Here is a 22,577-nt window from a genome sequence, read left to right on the forward strand (position 1 = left end):
GGTAGTGGGGCCTGTGGAGGAGACCACAGTGAAACAGGGAAAAGTGTGGATATCTTTCTCTCCTCAGGGTAGCAAAGATAGAAAATAGCCTCCAAAATGTAGATTTGGAGATACATATGTTATTTCTTGCTGACAACTGCTGTAAAAACTCTTACAGAAAAGCAACAAAAAAATGTTACCTGCATGAGAAAGTTAGTAATACTTGAGACAAACCAGTAGTTCCAGTTAAAATGTCAAAGGAAGGCAAGAAAACATAATTGTAAAGAAGTCTAAAGGAAGCATCCCAAGAATTTTCATAGTGAAGAATTAAGGCAAAGCAAGAAGGGACCTGTTGTTCATTCTACCAAAACTATGCTGGTTTGTTAATGTGCAGGTATCTGATAACATTCAGCCTATCAAATTCTCTCAATTTGGTTTGAATACTTGCTCAAAAATTCTGATTTCACTCTTTCAGTTCTTGCGTTTGAAAGTGTAAAGTTGTATCTTGTCAATCATATAGCTATGTTCATATTTTCTGGATTGTATTTTGGTCATGTTAATTATGTGTGTTCTAGTATTTTGGCTTTAATGTATTGCTGTAGATTGCTTCATATAAAGTCTAATCACATGAGAAGCTTGAAACAGACAAATAACGTTTCCACCAGTACCCACTGACTGATACTTTCCCTCTAGTTGATGACTTCAGTGAGGAATCATCATTTTATGAAATTCTTCCTTGTTGTGCCCGTTTTCGCTGTGGTGACCTCATTGTGGAAGGCCAGTGGCACCACCTAGTTCTGGTCATGAGTAAAGGCATGCTAAAGAACAGTACAGCTGCACTCTACCTTGATGGACAGCTTGTTAACACTGTTAAGGTAAAAAAATCTTTAAAGCCTCATTTTTATTGCCTGTAGTAATTTCTCTTTCTCTCTGCATATACATGTGATAGAAAAAAATCAAAAACCCTGCAACAGAACAAGGACAAAAAAACCCAAAACACCATACACAAAAAGAAAACCCAACACTTCAGAAAAACCAAACCCACAAACCAAAAAAAAAACCCAAACCCAAAAAAGGGTCTTTGCTTCTCAGACCCAGTCCTGGTGCATTTAAGGAGAAGATCACAAATACTTTCTTAGACATGAGAGAACACTAATGCTGAAGTGGACATTTTGTGTTGACTGTGATGCAAGCATGGCATGGCTATGCTGCTGACAATAATTGGAACAGTGATAAAAGCTGAAGTAGTCTTATCCCAGTACCATGTAACAGATCTAATTTGAGTTAAAGGGTGATTATAGGATAAGACAGCTTAGGCAATTTATCTGTAGTTTTCTTTTCCAAACCCTCTTACCCCTCAAGAAATACTATCCCCTTGTCAGGGACAGCTACTGAGATGTCCAGCATTGATGTTATTTGAATGCAGATGAAACACATGGAGTTGTAAAAGTCATTATCATGTTGCTGGGTGGAAGGAACGAGAACACCAAATGCAGAGAGCAGTGAGGAATGCTGTGAACCTGTCCACTGAGCACAGAGTGTTCCTGACCTGTAACTGCTAACCAAAGAGCATTTGGCACCTGGCAGGTGTAGGCCTGAAGGCAGTAAAACAATCCTGGTGTGGGCTACACATTTGCTAGTTTTACTGTACTGCTATAGGTAAAACAGTATTTTTGACTTTTGAAGTTTACCTCTCAATAAAACCCTTTGCAGAAAGAGGACTATAGTAAGTTTACTTATTATGGTAGCAGCTGTGATACATGAGTGTGTATCTGGCCAAGTGTGACTGCATTCAGTTACTGGTAACAGAATTTTTACAAGGTAGATAGAAAATGTCTGTGACATTGTTACTGCCATTATGTATAGACCAGCATCTTCTTGATGTATTCATTTTATCAAATTGAGTTCATCACATTTGCACTTTAGCTCGAAGCAGTATAATTACCAAAGGATTGCTTTCACCAGATGAAGAAGGATGAGAAAGAACACAAGGTTATGAGATGGTCATTGCTTTTTGCAAAATCAGTAAGACTATCGTAAAGCTCCATGTTTTTAGAAGCGAGATACACCCATGTTCTTTTGAATTTTTAAACACAGAACTTGAATGTTGTCAGTCAGCATTTCCATATCTACCTTCATCTATTGAAAGCCATTAACTTCTGATTTTTGCCTTTACCTTCTTGTTAATGTTCTTCACTGACTTGCTGTATGATGTCAGAATACTGTCCATTATATAGCAGTTATTTGCTGCACCCCCTAATTTGCAAACCACTTCCCTGCATTTTCAATCTGTCTGCTTCCTCTTCACAGCACCCATGTTGTCTCAATAACTTCACTATTTTTTTTTTCTCCCTTCCAGCTTCACTACATTCATAGTAGCCCTAGTGGGTCTGGTTCTGCCAATCCCCCTGTAGTCAGCACAGTTTATGCCTACATTGGCACACCACCTGCACAGCGCCAGCTCTCATCCTTGGTGTGGCGTTTGGGCCCGACACATTTCCTGGAGGAAGTTTTGCCTGCCCCTGGTGTCAGCAGCATTTATGAGCTGGGACCAAATTACGTCGGAAGCTTTCAAGCAGTATATGTGCCCTGTAAGTACAATTCAAGTGGCAGCTAGTAGCTTGGCCTGGCTCCAGTGGAATCTTTCCTGTGCATGTTGGCAGAAGATGTCAGAAAGGAGGGTGTGTGGCTGGCTGTCTGTAGGAAGAAGAGGAGTAGCTGCTGGTGAAGAGGATCACAGAAACTCAAGTTACTGTTCTAACATGCTTCTGATAGTCCTTGAGATATGATAGAAGTGCCTTGTGTTTCTCACCTTGGTTTTGAACCAGTTAGAAATGACTAAAGCTGTTATTATTCATACCTTGTATTATATTTATCTGTAGAAAGTGAAATTGGGAAGGCAATTTAACTTCGCAGATTTAACAATAACTCTCATTTGCAAATCTGCAATGTATTTGTTACCTTAAATACAGCTATCTTGAATTTTCAATGTTTTCATTGTTTCAAATTTGAGGAAAAAAGTCAGATCAAGAGGGACTGCAGTGCAGCAGATAGTCTTTAAGCACTCATTGAAAACACATATGGGCAATTCTGTTACATTTTTTTGTGTCCTTGTGTGAAACTGACAGGAGTCCAACACAAAAATATGTGAATAACCTTGTTAGAGAGGTGTGTCCATGACCCTGCTTTTAACTGTTGATACAACAGGTTCATTAGCTCTGGTAAGAGGAATTGTTACAAGTGAGATTTTCCTGTTCTGTAGAGCTCCCTATTTATCTGTGCAGTTAGAATACCTCCTCACTAACATCAGTATTACACCAGAAGTTGCTTATTTTACCTGGCTGTCACAGGCTTCTCAGTGAAACATAAAGAAAAATGGGGATTATATCAAGTTGTCTTCTCCTTGCATTGTCTTTCCCCATGAGGATTATAATCCTCTCCAGCTCTTTTGGAGAGAAACTGTCACCAGCTAAGGAAGAAGGCGGTGACTGATGAGCATGGTAGGAAAACAAGGTCCACAGGGAGTACACAGAGTCTTATTTTGGCACTTTTTCTGTGAGTGGTAGGCAGCTGTCAATCATAGTGTTTGCAGTGCCTCACAAGAAGCATCCACTTCCAGAGCAGTGGATACAAAATATTAAAAGTACTGTTTTATGTATTTTCCTTTGGTGTCTAGGCCTTTTGGTCCTTATTCAGTGCTGCCTCTCTTGTACCATTCTCTAAGGTGGTTTTCTTAGCAATCCATGGTCAAAGCATGTTGTCACAGGCAAAGATGTACCAAATCCTTCTCTTTTTTTTGTTTACTTTGTTTTATTTTGCTTGGCAAAGGGAAGTAAACAGCCCTTAAGCTGAATGCAAAATCATTTCAGAAGTGATTCTGCTTTCCAAAAATTCAGATGAGGGAGCACCACGTCTTCTGTCACTTGAACAAACCACAGTCTGTCATTTGCCATTATGGGCTAATATTGTAGACCTTGAGAAGAAATGTTTGCTGCACCTTGCCTTTTCTCTTAAATAGTAGATCTATTCCATGACTTGTGTTCTCAAGCTACTCTTCCGTGCAAGAAAACAAGTATGCAAAGACAATATCAAATCTCAGCTATTTGTGGAATCTTTCTGTTATGCCTTATTTGCTTATGATGTTACTCTTAAAGCTGAAAAGAATAACAGTCCTGTTAGTGAAATTAACTTTTATTTTATCTTTAAGGCAAAGATTCAAAGTCTGAAGGAATCAACCCATCTCCAGTATCTTTGGTACCAGAAGAAAAGGTCTCTTTTGGTCTCTATGCACTGTCAGTTTCTTCATTTACAGTGGCAAGAATAAGGAAAGTTTACAACAAGTTGGACAGTAAAGCTATTGCCAAACAGGTATGTTGGAAAATGAGTTGGCTAATATGCACTTCTTGTTTGCTTTTTTCTTTTAGCCACTTTTAAGGCAGTTAGTTCAATGCAACCAGGAGCAATAATGACAATAGTTGACAGAAGAGTTGCCCATAATAAATTTCATGCTTTTTAAGAAAAATTTTTAAGTTGAGGAAGATTTTATTTGTGTTCTTTAAAATGGCATGTAGGTATGTATCTTAGTATCTTATGTAGGTATTTTGGCTTTTTAATGTAGATGATGGTTGTAGTTCTGTTGTAAAACAAAGATAGTTCCACAGTAGTTCAACAATATTTCTACTGTTGCTGATAGCTTAGTCCTCTGACTAAGGAGGATTCAGATTTGGAAAGCAGAATATGAGTTTTCATTTTTCTTCAAGTACATCAAAAAACAGTGAATTTTTTGTAGAGTGGACCATATATGAAGAAAGGCTGAGAGAGCTGGGGCTGTTCAGCCTGGAGAAGGCCCTGAGGAGACTTTGTTGTGACCTTTCAGCATATGCAGGGGTATTGTAGGAGAGATCTGTTTATCAGGCTGTGTACTGAACAGGACAAGGGGCAGGGAATTTAAACTGAAAGAAGATGGATTTAGATAGGACATAACTAAGGACAAAAGTCCTTCTGAGGGGGCCTAGAGAAGCTGTGGATGCCCCCTCCCTGGAATTGTTCAAGGTCAGGTTGGATGGTGCTTTGAGCAACCTGGTCTAAGGGAATATGAACCTGTCCACGGGAGTGGGAACTGGGATAGTTGACCTTTAGATACCTTTCAGCTCAAACCATCTAGTGGTATTATTTTTTAAAGTTAGATTTATCTTTAAACTTTGAAGACTGGAGATTTCTCTTTATTTTAGAGGCTGTCCTAATGACTCTAGCATAGTTCTGTTTTGTTACATGTTACTCACTCTTAATAACAGAAGGAAAATACACATGTTCAGGCTCACATAAAAAAGCCATCTTCCCTTCAACCCTTGTTTTTTTTCTTGTTTTGTTCAGCTGGCAGTTTCTTCTCATGAAAATGCCACACCTGTGAAGCTGCTACATAACTCAGCAGGGCATTTGAATGGACCAGCACGTTCCATTGGTGCAGCTTTGATAGGATACTTGGGTGAGTTGAGTTCTTGAGAATTACTATATTTAAACGTGATGTAATTACTTGCCAATAAGGGCCTGTGTCTAGAAGGTAAATAATGTAATTAATTGTTGAATGTTAATTGTACATTGAATTTCTTAAACATTTTTATATTTTTAAGAACATACTATTTTTTCATTTTTGTTAACATGATATGCTTGTTTGAGTTTGAGTTATCATTATAAAAATAGACTTAATTTTACCTTAGGTCAGAAACTATTTTCCAGTGCAATATTTTTTTCATCTCCTCTTTTGAAGTGTCATAGTACTTCCAGTGATACTATTCTCATAATTCAGGCAATACTAGAATGCAAATTACTTTAATGTATTCAAAATTATTTTCTGCAAGAAATAGATTTGATTTTATTTCAATTCATTTTCTCTGCCTATGCTCAGGAGTAAGAACATTTGTCCCCAAGCCTGTTGCCACTACACTGCAGTACATTGGTGGAGCTGCTGCTATTTTGGGACTTGTAGCCATGGCATCAGATGTAGAAGGGCTGTATGCAGCTGTGAAGGCTTTGGTCTGTGTGGTAAAGAGCAATCCACTAGCCAGCAAAGAAATGGAAAGAATCAGAGGTTATCAGGTATGTAAGGAATATCTTAAACAGACCAGGCTGATTGAATTTCACTGTGTGTTCTAGCAGTTCCCATGGAAATTCCTTGTTGTGTTGTGGTAACCCTGGGTTTCTGCTCTTAAGTTAGCTGAGCTCTTGGTTAGTTAGCATAGATGACTTACTTACAATGCCTCTTAATAGAGAGGGTAGAAAGTGCTCCTCAGCAGTTGTACTTAGCTGCTTTGCTGAAACTGTCCCTTCTTCAGAAGTAGCAAAGAATAGCACAACTGTGGCTCTTGGGAATCCACCTCTGCAAGCCTGGGACCTTTTCTCTCTATCATCTGCCAGCAAGAGAAGAGATAGACACATGAAGAAAAATGTGAACAAGAAGACTCCTAGAATCAACGTTTTTAGGAGACTGCACACACTTTATAGTTAATGATGCTGTTTGGTTTCAGGCTGAATACTTATTAATTTTCCATTGGGGTGGGGAAAGTGCTATCAGTTATGCAGAAAGATTGACTGACTGACTTGAAAAGATCTCCACGTGGCCAGTGCATTGTATGTTTCTCATAAAGACTGCTTTACTGAAACAGCAAGTTTGTGCTGTGGTTTGGACAGTGTATTTACAAACCTTCTAATGCTAATGGCTAGTATAGGTGTGTGAAAACATACTAATCCATGTAGTCGTGGGAGCTGTCCCACCAGTGTAATTGCAACTACATCATAGCCATGCAACTAACACAGATCTCCAGCTCCTCCTGCTTTATTCCCCATAATCCATGCATTGATATATCAGCATTTCAGAGAGGGATTCAGGCAATTCATTTTCACTTTTGGTATTTGACCATTCACAGACACTTTCATAGCTACTAACCTATTAATGAGCCCTGTGTTTTCATTGTCCCAATATCACCATTTCACACCTTGAGTGGGGCAGCAGACTGAAGGCCATCCTTAGGCTCATCTCTGGTGAGCCTGGCTTTATCCCTTTCCCCCTCCCATCCTAATTAAAAGCCCTCTCAATGAGGACTGCCTTTGCACGTGCTGAGGTAGATGTACCTCATCTCTTGCCAGCAGACTCAGTGATGCATACATATACCATGCTCCATGGTCAAAGAACCCAAAGCCCTGCTGATGACACCAGTCCCTGAGCCATGATTTAATGCATTGACTCTTCCACAGTGAAAGGCTGTGGAATTCTGTGGCTTAGATACCAATATCCATTTCTGTGGGTGCTGGGAGCGCAGTCGTCTTCCTCCAAGTAGCCACCATTGCTCCATGAGTAAATAGCAGCTCCTCAGCTCCCTGCCCATGCAAACTGCCCCTCTCCTCACATCCGAGCCCCTCTCCTCGCAGCCGTGCCCCTCTCCTCACATCCGAGCCCCTCTCCTCACAGCCAAGCCCCTCTCCTCACAGCCAAGCCCCTCTCCTCACATCCGAGCCCCTCTCCTCACATCCGAGCCCCTCTCCTCACATCCGAGCCCCTCTCCTCACAGCCGTGCCCCTCTCCTCACAGCCGTGCCCCTCTCCTCACAGCCGTGCCCCTCTCCTCGCAGCCGTGCCCCTCTCCTCGCAGCCGTGCCCCTCTCCTCGCAGCCGTGCCCCTCTCCTCACAGCCATGCCCCTCTCCTCACAGCCATGCCTCCCTCCTGTTCACCATGCTCCTCAGGGGCATTTGAATCTCCCGCCTTTTCTGTGCCTGATCGGCTGCCATGTTCTTCCCGGTCCCACTGGGGCTGTGGGTGGGGGTGGATCCCTGAGCTTAGAAACCCCTCAGCACAATGGGATCAAACCCTCTCCTCAGGCTCACCTCAGACTTTGTCACCACTGCTGCTGGCTCACTGACACAGATGACCTCATGTCCCCATTGTATTGAACTCTGCGAGTAGCATGGTTTGAGAGAGATTCCCAGAAGTTTGTATTCCTTTAGTAATGTTTCAAGGAGAATGGTGAAGCTGAACGAGCTGGTATGCTGACAGTTGGTTGGAGAAGTTTGCATCAGAAGATGAGAAATAACAGGAATACATTTGTCAGCTTGTTTGTTCCCAACCCAGGTTATAAGATGTTAAAGTAGAAATGGGGACTAAAAGGATGACATCTGTGGCCATGCCTGCAGCAACAAAGCATAGCAAGGAAAAAATAAAGTCAGGCTTATTGAGTTTTATGTTGTCACAGCTACTTAAGTTCCAGTATACCTCTCACTTCCTCATGCAGTACTTTAGGGGTCCTCTCTTTAAGTGTGACATGTCCACAGTTGCTGACCTAGGGACACAACTACCTGAGAAGTTATCTTGTGCTGCCTTGAACTGTGTCTGCCTGCCAGAGACCAGAGGTGTGTCTGTGCATGCCAGATTCTCAGGACGTAGGTATTGTCTGCAGTGTAGAACAGATGTCTTATTGGCTGGAAGTTGTCCTGGATGTGCCCCCTTTCTACTCAACCATAATACCCCTTCCAAACTTTTTCACCAAGAGTATCAACAATCAGAGTGATTTTAAAGACCTCCTCTAAAGGGACATTTCATCCATGCTTCTATATGTTCAGACAATGTTGCTGTGTGTTCATAGACCACTAATTCCTCTTGTGTTTCCTTGTTCAAGTTGCTGGCAATGCTATTGAAGAAGAAACGATCCCTTCTGAACAGCCACATACTCCATCTGACCTTTTCCTTGGTGGGAACTGTCGACAGCGGGCACGAGACCTCCATTATTCCCAATTCCGCTGCCTTCCAGGATCTGCTCTGTGATTTTGAAGTATGTAAATCTGCACAGAACAGTGGTGATACTGGATAGTGATTAAGTCAGGGGCTGACAGCATACCTTTAAATATTGAACAACAGCAAACTAGGTTTTTATCCAGAGAACTTACTATTTCATAAATAAGTACAGTAAAGCAGCTGAGTAGCAAGATTATTAGTAACTTGTCCTGCTGAAACAGCTTGAATCACTGTAGAAACAATGACTGAGTACCACAGATGTTTCTGCTTTTTGTTGTTCTGAAAGATAGCTTTTGTAGTTTTCTTTCCCCAGCAATTTCTTTGAACCCATGTGTTATCGAGGCATTAAAGACCTGGCAAAAATAACAGTAGGGGGTAAACTTTCAACATCTCACATAGAAATCACTTGATCATACATTCCCTGCAAAGTAAATAATAAAGCAGTTAGAATTCTGCCAACACAACCTATGAAATATTTAGGTGGTGTTGTGTTAAACTAAGGAAAGTAGAAAAATTCAGAAAGAAATGCTAGTGTTAGAGAGGCTGATAAACAGTGTTACACAATGTGCTGAACTCATCATTTAGTGTTTGGTCCTTTGGCATTATCTGTACCTGACACAGGCTGAGTAATAAAAGTGTTCTGAGTCCTGTATACTAAAATTAATAAATATAGTACTGTTGCTACTAATCCAGTTATAAGATACCGACTTAATAGCACAACTTCACCTTGCATAAATGGCTTTGTGGAATTATCCATTTCCTTTTCTTAGATGTTTGAGTATTTCAGAGCACTTTATTTTTGGGCCTTCTCTATGAAAAAACTTGTGCTGCTTACTGTAGCCTTTATTTTAATAAAATCAAGTGGTCTTTTTAAATTCATTTTTTTGTGACCTTAAAGGTCTTCAGTGCACCCAGCTAGCCCCCTGTTAAGGATCCCCAATACACTATTAACTGTGGTACACAAAAAAGAGGAAATGAAAAAGAAAAACCTGAACCTCTTGTTTTTTTTTTAATTTGAGTGGGGATCTAATACAGAGAAAGTTTGTAGTTCTGTTTTTTTAAAAAAGAAAAAAAAAAAAAGGTTTGCCATGTCTGTACATTAACTTTTTACATGCTATGACACAATTTTTCTTAAACATTTTAAATTAAAATAATACTTCCTGTATGCTTACAAAATTCAGCATAGACTGCATAGAAGTTACTACATCAACGAGGTAATATTTGTAGTAGAGCTCTTAAGGTAGATGAACTTTTTAGCAGGGGAGTGTGAATCACAACCCAGCTCTTTTTACAGGGAAACATGAATTTTTCTGAAAAACAGTCTTTTGGTCTTTTTTTGTTTGTGGAGTTCACAACCTCCCAAAGGAACCAGCTGAGGAATTTCATCAATGGTATTGAGGCATTCAGACAGCAACTGGAGTGCATTTAGGTCATGTCTTACCTTTTTTTCCCTTGAAGACCAAGGACAACTGAAGAATTAACACACTTAAGAGACAAAAAAAGCCCAACACAAAACAAAACCAAAAACTCTGCAAGTAATAGAAGAAACTTTGTAAAAACCCTCAGGTTTTGGCTTTTTAAACTTTTTTTCTGTGTTCAGAAATTGGTGACTCAAACATTGGACTTTAATTGGATAAATTAGTTGTTCTTCCTCTTGTGCTGAACAGGAACATTCTGATCATTTCAGATTGTAAGATTGGAAGAAAAGCAAAAACTATAAAGCTATTAATTTAAGCCACTTTTATATGTCAAGGCACAAGTATTAATTATGCTTTGTTCAACAGCAAGTCGATTTTTACATTTGCAGCTATCATTGTGAGCTTTCTGTCTTTTATATCTTTTATTACTTTTATTGATTGAGCAATTGATTTTTTAAAATTTATTTTTGTGGACGATCTAAATAATTTAAAATTATGTGCAGGAAATGCTGTGTGGAGACAAAAAATGAATAATCAAGGAAGACCTTGAGCTCAGTCTTGGCAGAAGACAGTTAATTGTTCGGAGATAAAATCTTCACTTAGGCCAAATAACATTACTGCAGCATTTCACATCAGTCTTGTAAGCCCCAGTAACTCCCTTGGAGTCATTGCACGGTGTGTTTAAAAATAAATCCCAGATAGTGTGTAACTTTTTTTGTCTAGAACTTAAAAAAGGTTTTCAACATGATATGCTAATAGAGAGTATGTTTGTATCAGTGTCTGGGGTACATTTAATACTTACCTAAAGCTGAAGAACAAACAATTGAGAACCTTGCAGTGAGATTTTGAGTGCAATAGCCAGGTAAATAGTCATGTAGATGAACAGTTTTCATCTCTTCAGGCCTTTCATAACCCTTGATACACTAATGTAAATTTTAAATCTTCAAAAGCAAATTTGTGTCCAGATCATCATTGTTTATGCTGTATTTCAGGTCTGGCTTCATGCACCCTATGAACTTCATCTGTCGTTATTTGAGCATTTCATAGAACTTCTCACTGAGTCCAGGTATGAGCTGATGCCAGCCCAGTAATTAGAGCCACTGGATTAGGTAATACATAGAGGATGCTCCAGTTTAAATTGCAATTTCCTTTCTTTTCTTCTTCTAGTGAAGCAGCAAAGAATGCAAAGTTAATGAGGGAATTCCAGCTCATCCCAAGACTGCTCTTGACTCTTCGGGATATGTCTCTGTCCCAGCCTACTATTGCTGCAATCAGTAATGTGCTCAGCTTTCTGCTTCAAGGCTTCCCTAGCAGCTATGACTTGCTCAGGTAGGCCACACCTGTGATATTTCTGGCTTCTGTGTTTTATTATGTTGGTGATAATACTGGGGAGTAACCAACATGAAATGCTCACACACTGAATATGTTAATCTAGAATTAACTGAACTAGGCACAGGCAATAATTTTGTTAATGTCTTGTTAAATGCAGCTTGTATGTAAAGAGGAATGACTGATTGACTAAACTGGCTTAAAGTCCTGCAGGTGAAAAGTTTAGGTGCTCTATTGCAGTTCCCTTGTTCGTGTGAAGCACTAAGAATTTTTCTTAAATACCACTGAATATTACATAAGATAGAGTGTAGTGTTGCTTCTGGTTAAAATGCAGCTTTGATTACTTTCTCACATGAAGGGTTTAGTTCTAGGTTTTTTCATAATCAGCTGTGCAGAAAAATATTTAAAGCTTTCAGACATAGTACTATTAATTCTGACTAAATGTTAAATAATTGCAGTTCAGACATACAGCAGTATTCCAAATGTTTTTTAATGAGTTCAACTCCTTGTAAACATTATTTTTCTTGTCTCCTGTTTCATTATAATGGAAATGGATAAAATATTGCAGGGCTTGAATCTTCTTTGCATCCAAGTGGTCATGTTTTCAGCTTCTCACTTTAAATACAGTAAAAGGTGTCAGAAGCATCAAGCTGAACATCTTACTTTTTTTAAATTTCATGGGGCAAAAAATTATTTAGGAATAAGAACTATTAATTTTATGCTTAAATGATTATAGAACAGGTTTTAGAATGCCTCAGTGTTTATTGTTCTCCTTCCTGTAAATAAAACCAAAAAATGTTGTATAGCTAGGGACCATTTCAGGTTAGTTCAGAGGAAAGAGGATCATCTTACACATGCTTTTTTTTGAGTCTCGCATCATTGCCTTGTCTCAGAACACCACAACCTTGTGCTACATCACCTCGATTTATAGGCATAAATGTTCTACTGGAGTCAAGTAATCACTGCTTTTTGATATAATACTTGTTCAGCTGTGGTGGTTTGAGTATTTTGTTCTGCTTTCTTTTGTTTGTGGTGTTCCTTTTACTAGGACTTGGGTGGTATCTCCTGGTTTCCTTTCTTGAAACCTAAAATTTCCAGGGTCCTTTACCTGCAGACTTGTCTGCAAAGATTCCATTAATTACTGAACATTAATTTTAGGTTTTGGTTAGTAACTTTAGATGGGGACTGCTTTTCTCAATCTTCAGATATGAGAAAATTGATGGTTTTAGGTCTCACCATCTCACTCGTGTTGCACTTTCATATTTAAGGTGAACTGCTGATAGAGTGTGTCTGTCATAAAAATGAATGATGTTTTTCTTTCTGTATACATTAAGGTTTGGACAGTTCATCTCTTCCACTTTACCTACATTTGCAGTCTGTGAGAAGTTTGTGGTCATGGAAGTTAACAATGAAGAAAAGCTTGACAGTGGTAAGTGACAGCATGGCTTAGAAGCAGTGGAAGATACTTTGTGATGTTTTCTGTGCTTAAATACTGAACAGGTAGAAACCTAGAAATGTTAGCAATATTGTAAGTTTGTTCTATCCTGGCTGCCTGTTAACTGTTTCAGTATTGCATGCAAAGCAGTGCAAACCCCATGTATTCTTGTTTTGTATTCCTTCATTTAACACTGTATGGTATTGTTCTGCTTTCTCCACTTGCTCCTTCAAATCAGCTGTGCATCTCTGCTGCTCTGTGGGGAGAGAAAAAAGACAAAACCGGATTACTAGGTGCATCTGCCCTCCAGGTATGGAGGAAGTTAAAGAATTCGCAAAGACAGACAAGTTATGTTTTTAGAAAAAAAAAAGTTTCTTTACTATCTTTCAAGAATGTTGATATTGAATTGTTTCGAGACCAGTTCTGCCCTAAATTAAAAAGGATTATGCAATTTTGTTTCCTTTCAGTGTGCAGCTTCTTCAACTGATGATGAGTTGGGGGATCTGTTGAAAGAAAAGGAGACAATTTTTCTGTCTTTTTCTTTGATTTGGAGGGAGTTGTGAATTATTATTGTTATTATTATTATTATTATTTGAATTCCCTTTCCCCCACACACAATGGAGTGCATAATGCAGAATGTTTATCCAGCTGCAGTGTTGTGGGGATGGGGGTGGAGTGTGTGTTTGATTGCTTTTGTGTCTCTGCCTCCAGGAGTGACTAGCTTAGCTAATTGGAGCCACCTCATTTATCTGAAAAGCTGTGGTTCTCTTTCATCCATTCTTCAAACTGACTGAACTCTGTTTTGGTGACAGTGATGCTCCAAGCATTTCTCAGCAGTGTGTATCAGGCTGCCTGCACTGTAGCACAGCTTCCTTGTGACCTGAATGGGATCAGGTTTCCCGTGCAAATATATGTAATTTATGAATAGCCTTTTAAATGTTTGAATTCCAAAAGCCTAATTTTTCTCGTTTTCTTTCTTTTTTCTTTCATACATTCTCTTTAGGAACAGAGGATGACTTTGGAGGACTTGTTTCAGCTAATCTAATTCTGCTACGGAACAGGCTTTTAGATATCCTGCTGAAACTTCTCTATACATCTAAAGAAAAGACAACTGTCAATTTGCAGTAAGTACAAAAGAACTTGAGATAGAGAAAGGATATAAGTTTTTGTTTCAAGGTGAAGATTATTCAGCCCCAATTTGATTCACAAGCTGAACTGCATCGAATTACAGGAACTACTGAATGATCTATGCAGATGGCACTGATTTAGCTTTGGGTGTGCTGACAGTGATGAAATGCATGATTGCAGAGTTGTAAGCTGTCAGTTGTGGTAGCAAAAATAGGAGTATCAAGATAGTACTAAGTGGATACTGGTGCAGCTAACACATACATTATTGCATTAACTGGGTCTTTTTTCTGAATCATTAAAAAAAAAGTTTAAGGCTGTGGTTGACAGCATTAGTAGAAACTTCAAGTTAGGAACAATAGAAGTAAATATAAGCAGGAAAGGAAAAAAGATAATAAATCTCTGGGGGGATTGCTTGCTTCTTAGTTTTCCTTCATGGAAGAAAAATAGCTTTTGTAAAATCGATCAATTTAAAGCTTTGAGTGACAGAAGACCACAAGTGAGTAAGATGCAGTGGTAATAAGTATGGATGTCTGGCTACTTCCATCTTTTAAAGTGTTATCTGGAGAGCTAGTTCTTTAATTCTCTCTTCTCCTCATACTGCTTGGTGCTATTTTCTCATGACTTTATGCATGGTTCTAGAGAAAATAAAATCCGTCAAAAGGGAAAACTTGTGTCTTTAGAGAAGTGGGACAGTCAACTTCTCGTTTTGTTTGAGACCAAGTGGTTTCAGTAGGGGCTATTGTTAGCATCATTGACCCTTGAATACTCCTTAGTTCCTTTAAATTGCATGTGTGGGAACATGATAAATAGTTAAGGAGGCACTAGAGTCAGATGGTAAGTTAGAGAGGAGACTTAGACAATTTTTTTAATACCAGTTTATTAAAAAGGCATGTGAAAACTCTCCACCTATGTACAGCTCAAAAGAAAGAATTTGGAAATTATAATTTGTAGACTAATGTTGCCAGTTCAGCATTATACATCTGTTATCAAAAGCAGCAACTGGAGAAATCTCAGACAATGGAATAGTCCCAAGAGCTGTGTTGAATCTTTCCTTTCTGATCAAAAATATACTGTAAGGGTTCCATTTAACAAGATTTGGTGAGCAACACTTCTTTTGTAGCAAACTTGCCTAAGAATTCAGTTAACTCTTCAGTGCGTCTGAATTTTCTCTGATATTGAAGTTTGCCCAGTAGTGGAGGACATTGATTGTTGCTCTCTAATAGGAAAATAAATGCTGTAAAATTTGATTACTTTTTTTTTTCTCTCTCTCTCTTAATTTTAGGGCTTGTGAAGAACTGATCAAGACACTGGGGTTTGATTGGATCATGTTATTTATGGAAGAGCATCTGCATTCCACCACGGTGACAGCAGCCATGCGGATTCTTGTGGTGCTGTTGAGTAACCAGTCCATCCTTACCAAGTTTAAGGAGGGTCTCAGTGGGGGAGGCTGGCTTGATCAGACTGATTCTGTCTTGACCAACAAGATTGGTACTGTTCTAGGTATGGCATCTCAGCCCCCCATGGCTGAAGGGTCGTGTGGCAGTGTGTGTGCATGTGTGTCAAGGGAGGATTATTGTCTGAATGCTGTCTGTCAGGTGTGTCCTTTGTCACTGCTCCTTGTGCTGCAAACAGATGCCACTGTGCTTTGATTTTTTTACTACCAGGAGTTAGATTCCTAGGCAAAAGGGAGCAATTCTAGAAAACATGAACCAAATTTTGTTGTAGTACAGTTATTGCCTCATTATCTGCATTGAAGCCTGTGTAACTAATCAGTTTACCAGCATGGTGAGGTTAAGTATGTCCCATGGGTAGATGAACCTTGAGCTGGGCGCAAGTGTTGCATCACGTAGCACCTTACCTACAGAGTTACTAAAGATTCAGTAAAATGTACTCATTTACTGGTACTGGTTAAGAGCATCTCATGGAGTTGTACCTGAGCTGCTTTGTCCTCTGAGTTCTGCACCAGTTAGATTTACCAGTTTGGATTTTGTCTATCTTGGCAGCTTCTGTGTTCACGCTATCATCTTAACCTTTCTTTTCCTCTCTTCTTGCCACCTTCTGCACAGGTGCCTGCACATGCTCTCCCTCTTACTAAAGACTTTCTTTGCAGGCTCTTAAAAGCCTTTTTATCAGGGTTATTTGGACCTTTACTCCAGGTGATCTAGAATTCAGTGTCTAGGGCTTTAATGCTGCAGGGTCTCCTGTGAGCATCTCTAACCTGTCTGAAATGCATCACCAAGTATCTGAAATAAGAGATTCAAAATCTGTGTATATAGGTTTAGTGTCGATTTCCCAGACCCCTGTTTGTTGTTTGTCTGGTTTTTTATCAAAATAAGTGCTTTTCAGATTAATGTCCATTCAGAACCTGGTGCAAATCCATCACCATTAAGTGGGAGTCTTTCACGACCTTGAGTACGCATTAGATCAGGACGGTGGCATTAATAGTTCTGAAATGAATACAGGAGCCACCCCCCTTTGCGTTGCAGCAGTATATGATCTGTTTCTTCTCTAAAAATTGGTTTATTTTAAGGAAACAATTCTTAAGTGTTGCTCAAGTGATCTTCAGGAAGAATGTTTTTTCTGAAAATGAATGAAACCATGACAATGTAAAGTCAATTTCTTCTCCAGCTTTGTCTCCTTGAAATATATTGAAGTATCTGACACTATCCTGTTGTTTTTAACATTAAAAACTGTCTATTAAGTCTTATCTTTTCACTGTGGTTTCCCAAAATATCTCCCTCAGGATATTCAGCTAGGATCATAGGATGGTTCTCTGCATTATTTATTAATTAGAAAGATTAAGGAAAACAGTTTTTCTGAAACAATATTACATGTGCAAACATTTATTGTTAATATCTTGTATCATCTGAGGTTTGTCTAATTCTGATTGAGGTTCTGTACTCTCTTTAAGAAAAAGCTTTTGCACTTCTCTATGCCTTAAAATTTGGAGACCATTGATATTTTAGGGAAATGATTAATTTACAGATGGATTAAATTAGGTTTATTCAATATCCATTTTAACTGTCCAATAACATGAAGATTTTCTTCAATCATAAAATCTTTCTAAATAAGATTTTGATTTGTAATTAAGTTTGGAGAGTATTTGCTGTGTTTTCCTATCATTCTTACTAAAGTGTCATTTGATGGAACACAAGCTAGGCTTGGAATCCAAACAGATATTTTTAAACTTGTCTCATCAAATGATAGTGACAGATTATCTTATTTTCATACGTGGTGCACTCCCTTGAATACACTGCTTGAGTAAGAGTGAGTTTCACAGCATTTCCCTACTAACATTGTTGGCTTTTTGTGTTTGGTCTTTTTTCATCTCAGGGTTCAATGTGGGCAGAAGTGCTGGTGGCAGATCGACTGTCCGGGAGATCAACCGGGATGCTTGTCACTTCCCAGGCTTTCCCCTCCTGCAGTCCCTTCTCCCCAAACACACCAATGTACCTGCACTCTATTTCCTCCTCATGGCCCTTTTCCTGCAGCAGCCAGTCACTGAACTGCCCGAAAACCTGCAGGTCAGTGCACCTGGCAGCAGCAGCAGGTGTAATCAGGGTTGCCAGGTAGGGATTATCTAGTAAGATGTCACTGTAATTCTGTCTGTCATGAAAGAAAATAATGGATTAACCACGCCTCCTCCTTCTTCTCTGCAGCTGATACACAGTCACAATGGGATGGTTGGTATGGGCATTGAAAGGAGAAGAATTTTATGCTTGCTTTCTTTGGAGTTGTATTCTTGTTGGTTTTTGGGGTTTTGGTTTGGTGCTTTTATTTTTTTGGTTTGGTTTGGTTTGGTTGGGCTTTTTTAAGAGTGGGGGTAGCTGCTGTGTTGAAGAGAGTTCATAAGGTTACAAACAAAAGAAGGTAGCTTTTATTTCAGGAAATTTCTGTGCTTTTATAGGGAGATATCTCAATCATTCCTGAAAAGCATTCTTACTCTGAAGAGGTTGATTTTGGACTTTATATGTCTGTAAATGTATGATCTGTAGATACTGTATGGTCTACAACAGAGTCCAAGGAAACCTTGATGTAGTGCTCTGTGGATAAAAGCCCCACTTCAGATAGACAAGGTGCCTGTTTAATGCATGCAGAGCTAATACTTATTTGGCAGTGGGAACTGTAAAGTAAAAATTTCAGACAGTAAGATACTCTGTTTTCTTAAGAGGAGCACCTGACAGCACATGTTGCACTGTGCTGCAGTGAAGGAGAGGCATTAAGCTCACCTCCTGCTTACAGCACTGAAGTACTTACAACACTGAACTAAATTCAACTACCTAAAAAATATAGCAGTAGCATCCTTTATGCTAGAGATGAGCACTTTGTAATTTTTTTTTATGTTGTTAATTGATTTGATTTTTGCACTTGCTGGAAAATTGAAACTTTTGGGCGTTTTTTGTCAGTTTATTTTTTTTCTGTGGGACACCATGTGATTTTTACTGCTAGATGGGACTGAAGTGAACAGAGGTGATTGTGCAGCACGTGAGTTGAGATGTCTCCTCTTGTTTCAAAGCCCTTCCAAGAAGGTGAGAGTTGCAGTTACATTTGCCCATGGTTAGGAGGAATTTTTTTCAGTTACACGAGGCCTTCATATGAAACTTCTGGGGATGAAGTTTGGAGAATATGAAGCAATGCATTTTTTAGATGCTGCAAAATGAATGTATTGTAACTATCATAAAAAGCTGTATCAAAATGCTTTGATTAGTAGAGAAAGGGATTATTTCACATAATCTTTCTTCTCTTTCACTTCTTAGTTTGATTTAGACTCTATTTGGACTTTCATATTTGGAGTTCCTGCCTCCTGTGGCACCGTTACCTCTTCAATACACAATGTCTGCACAGAAGCTGCCTTCTTGTTGCTGGGGATGCTGAGGAGCATGCTGAATTCTGTAAGCAGAGACATTTTTGCTGGTATTTGAATACACAGAATTGTTTGAGTTGGCCATATGGTCAAAAGCCAAATTAGAAAAGTTGATGTTTCACTCATGTCACAACAAACCCAGCTGTGAATTAGGCTAATAATACTTGGCATTGTCAGTGGATTATTCTGTCTTACTTTGTTTTATTTATTTACTCAATATTTCAGCAGAAATACAAGTGGCCACAAAATTAACGCTTTTCTTTTTTCCCCACAAAAAGGCTGGGCTTTGTGTTTTGTTGCAATTAAAACAAGAAAGCAGAAGGATAAGATGCCCTTGGCAGGGATCATTGAATTTCTTTCCTGATTAACGTTGTGGGGGAACATTTCAAACTGTATATCCCATCTGCTCAGAGCTGTACAAGTTGCTGATTTTGTGCATGAACCTTCCACATGCAGAGAAGTTCCTTGAGTATTTATAGATACATGCTACAGGAAGTTAATTTATTGCCAGAAAAATGTGTCATCTTCTCATCTTTTAATGCAATTGCAAGAGTAGTGAAAGTTAGTTTCTCAGTGGGAAAATTCTATTTTTCTTGGAGCCCACTATGTTCCGTGCTGAAAATTACTTCATTACTTGTTTGAAAAGCAGCATCTATTCAGCTGTCACCTGTTTGTTCATAATGTGTTTATAATACACTCTAAGAAGCTTTGCTTCCACTTCTCTCCCATGTTAATACATTCAGAAATGTATTCTGGACATGGGTACTGGGTTCATGACCTGCTGGGGTACATATTCCTGTTTTCATGTGTTCAGTCTCTTGATGGTGACCTGTTCTGCCATGTGTTTTGTCCTCACATGAGGACCAAACAAATGTTTGAACACATTAGTGACATGCTCAGAGCCACGTGCTGTCTCTTGCCTTGCTGTCTTGTTGTGTGTCATCAGGTGTATGTTCAAATGTGCCACCATGTTTTGGGTTGACACGAGTCAAGTCAAGTTTACCAATATATATTTATAAATATATAATTTATGATGTGGTGACATGCTGCTGTTTGTTCAGTCATGGACACATGTTCTCTTGCCACATACTCTGTTGTCACCTGTGGCACACTCATGATTTTGGACACGTGTTTTATGTGTTTGTCAGGTTGGTGGCTAGTTCAGTTGTCACACATCATGGTGGGAAGATTAGCCATCTGTCTGTCAATGTTTCATCAGGTGTTCCTCATCTGGTGACATGCTAGATGCTTGTTTTGTTTGTCACTTGGTGAAGTGCTTGAAAAAGTTTTTGATCCCTGTGTTTGGTCACAAAAAATGTGTTTGATCCCTGGCAGTGTTGAAGGTCAGGTTGGATGGGGCCTCAAGCAACCTGATCTAGTGGCAGGTGTCCCCATGCAGGGAGGTTGGAACTGGATCATCTTTAAGGTCCCTTCCAACCCTGAAAATCCTATGATTCTATGATTAGGTGTTAAGTCACATGTTGGGACAATGTGTCTTCAGTCACATGTGTTCTAGACACATGTGTGGTCATGTGTTCTGACAAGTGCTCCAACTTAAGTTTGAAATGTTCTGGATTTATTTCTTCTACTTGGTCATGTGCTTGGCCAGTCACTTATGAAATGTGCTTTGCTTGAACAAGTACTTGTCCATGTGGTAGATCACATTTGGCCACATCTTTGCTAACATGGCACAATCATGTGTTTCACTGCATGTTTGACAATGTGTCTGGTTTCATATTTGACCGTGGAGCTCCCTTCTGAAACGAGCGTTGTGCAGTCACTGCCAGCTCTGCTAATGTGCTCTTTGTTTTCCAACCCAGCCTTGGCAGTCAGAGGAAGAAGGCTCTTGGCTTCGAGAATACCCCGTCACTTTGATGCAGTTCTTTCGATATTTGTATCACAACGTGCCAGACCTCATTTCCTTGTGGATGAGCCCAGAGTTTCTGTGTGCCCTGGCGGCAACAGTGTTTCCTTTCAACATCCGACCCTACTCGGAGATGGTAGGAAATCCAGCTCCTTGGCTGTTTTGCTTTTCCCCTCAGTGTTAGCTGTGAGGATTTATCACTGAACAAAGATAAAGACATACTCACCCTGCAGAAAGAGGTTGGGCTGGACATTTTGCATGTGGGTTTTGGAACTGAGGGAAGTGCATGTTCACCTGAAGGGCAGCTGATGTGCAGTGACACCTCAAGCTTTATTCTGGGGGAACGTACGTGGTTTATTTGTGTTTCTCAGTGGATCAATTTTTCACTTACATGCAAAATATTAGCTTAGATTTTCAAAACAGAGAGAGACTGCCTGTGCTTGCAGCCCTCTGCTTCTGAGAGGCTTTTCTCCCTCCCACTTCCCATATCTTATTTTGTGGCTTTACCACAAAACCGTGTTCTATTATTACGTTGGAACTACTGAGTTCAAGTCAGGGTGTGAATTCAACTTTGCTTGCATTGCCACTCGAGGTACTCTTTAAGTGTCATTTACAGTGTCTTTAAGTGTCATTTCTAGAATACGAACTGAAAGAAAACAAACAGTTATTAGCCAGTGTCTAAAGGTAATTTTACTAAGAACATGGACGGATAGTTAGGCTATAGATTGGCAAAGAAGTAAAGGTATGATAAAATACTTCAAGAAGTACTCACTGGTGGCATGCTGTCTTTTTGTGGTCAATAGAAATAGAAAGTCAGTTTTTAAAGGTGTATGCGGATGACTTTCTCATAAAGATATTTTATTTGGCTTTTTAGTTTAACTTGCACTTCAAGTGGATGCTGGGGGTGATCTCCCTCAAAAGAAGTGCCACTGATAAAATGGTAACTGATTTGACATTTACCTGTATAGAATTTTTGGAGGAGCCTTGTGTCTCCAAGCAGATCTTACATCAACTACCAGGTCCCTTGAAACTTCCTGTAGCTGCCTGACAGACTGAGTTCCCTGCTGCTTGAGGTCTCTCTTGACTCCATCAATTTGTTCCTCCAGCACTTCCCTCTGCCCAAATGTGGAAAACTAATGAAAAGTCACTTAGCTGAATAACAGCCAGGTTCCCACAACAAAATGCCAGAGCCCAGATTTAGCCAGGAGGGCAAATTCCTGAGTGATCTTTGAGCCTTTCTGAGATTGCCATGAGGATGAGAAGTACTACACATTCAGGCTTCTCTTCATTTCTTGGGAAAACTCTCCTACTGAAGAAAAATGAATATTCAAAACTTCACGTGTGAGCTGATGATCACATAAGCCTATTGAGGGCAATCATATTGTCTTTCCTTGGATTTGGAGGAGGGCCATAGTCCACCTTTGGGATTTGACAACTTTTTTTTCTGTTTATGCTTTTCTTACTCCTGAAGAGCTGGCCCCTCAAAGGTTTTTTTTTCATCAGAAACAGGAAAGATGTAGAGAGACTTGGGTCTTTTTAGGGAGGGGGTGGAATGCAAAAATAGAATTCAGGTGTTTCTCTGTGTATTACAGAACTGATCCTGAACAGAATGATCTTGTAAAAAGGCTTCTTGAAAAGCAAACTGTGAAGTGACAGGCCTTAGAGTAGAGGAGCACTAGAGGAAATGGTCTGAAGCTGCAGCAGGGAAGGTTTAGACAAGATATTAGGAAGGATTTATTTACTGAAAGAGTGATCAGGCACTGGAACAGCCTGGCCA

The 22,577-nt window shown here is 39.5% G+C and overlaps 1 protein-coding gene across 7 annotated transcripts in view; it reads left to right on the forward strand.

The window, feature by feature from the left end:
• WDFY3 (WD repeat and FYVE domain containing 3) overlaps positions 1 to 22,577 on the forward strand; it is a 160,785-nt gene that overhangs the window by 98,867 nt on the left and 39,341 nt on the right. For 4 of the 7 annotated variants that reach the window (XM_071753664.1, XM_071753665.1, XM_071753660.1 and 1 more), the window contains 15 exons: positions 673 to 854; positions 2,339 to 2,570; positions 4,187 to 4,347; positions 5,353 to 5,464; positions 5,885 to 6,075; positions 8,647 to 8,799; positions 11,173 to 11,246; positions 11,348 to 11,509; positions 12,844 to 12,938; positions 13,183 to 13,254; positions 13,948 to 14,068; positions 15,355 to 15,572; positions 17,406 to 17,641; positions 18,830 to 18,964; positions 20,757 to 20,936. In XM_071753664.1, coding sequence (XP_071609765.1) covers positions 673 to 854; positions 2,339 to 2,570; positions 4,187 to 4,347; positions 5,353 to 5,464; positions 5,885 to 6,075; positions 8,647 to 8,799; positions 11,173 to 11,246; positions 11,348 to 11,509; positions 12,844 to 12,938; positions 13,183 to 13,254; positions 13,948 to 14,068; positions 15,355 to 15,572; positions 17,406 to 17,641; positions 18,830 to 18,964; positions 20,757 to 20,936 — 2,324 coding nt within the window. The remainder of the gene's footprint in view (positions 1 to 672; positions 855 to 2,338; positions 2,571 to 4,186; positions 4,348 to 5,352; positions 5,465 to 5,884; positions 6,076 to 8,646; positions 8,800 to 11,172; positions 11,247 to 11,347; positions 11,510 to 12,843; positions 12,939 to 13,182; positions 13,255 to 13,947; positions 14,069 to 15,354; positions 15,573 to 17,405; positions 17,642 to 18,829; positions 18,965 to 20,756; positions 20,937 to 22,577) is intronic. The other 3 variants (XM_071753661.1, XM_071753663.1, XM_071753659.1) reach the window with 2 other exon arrangements.

The sequence above is a fragment of the Heliangelus exortis genome, chromosome 10 (assembly GCF_036169615.1).
Source record: "Heliangelus exortis chromosome 10, bHelExo1.hap1, whole genome shotgun sequence".
In the NCBI taxonomy this organism is placed as follows: Eukaryota; Metazoa; Chordata; class Aves; order Apodiformes; family Trochilidae; genus Heliangelus; species Heliangelus exortis.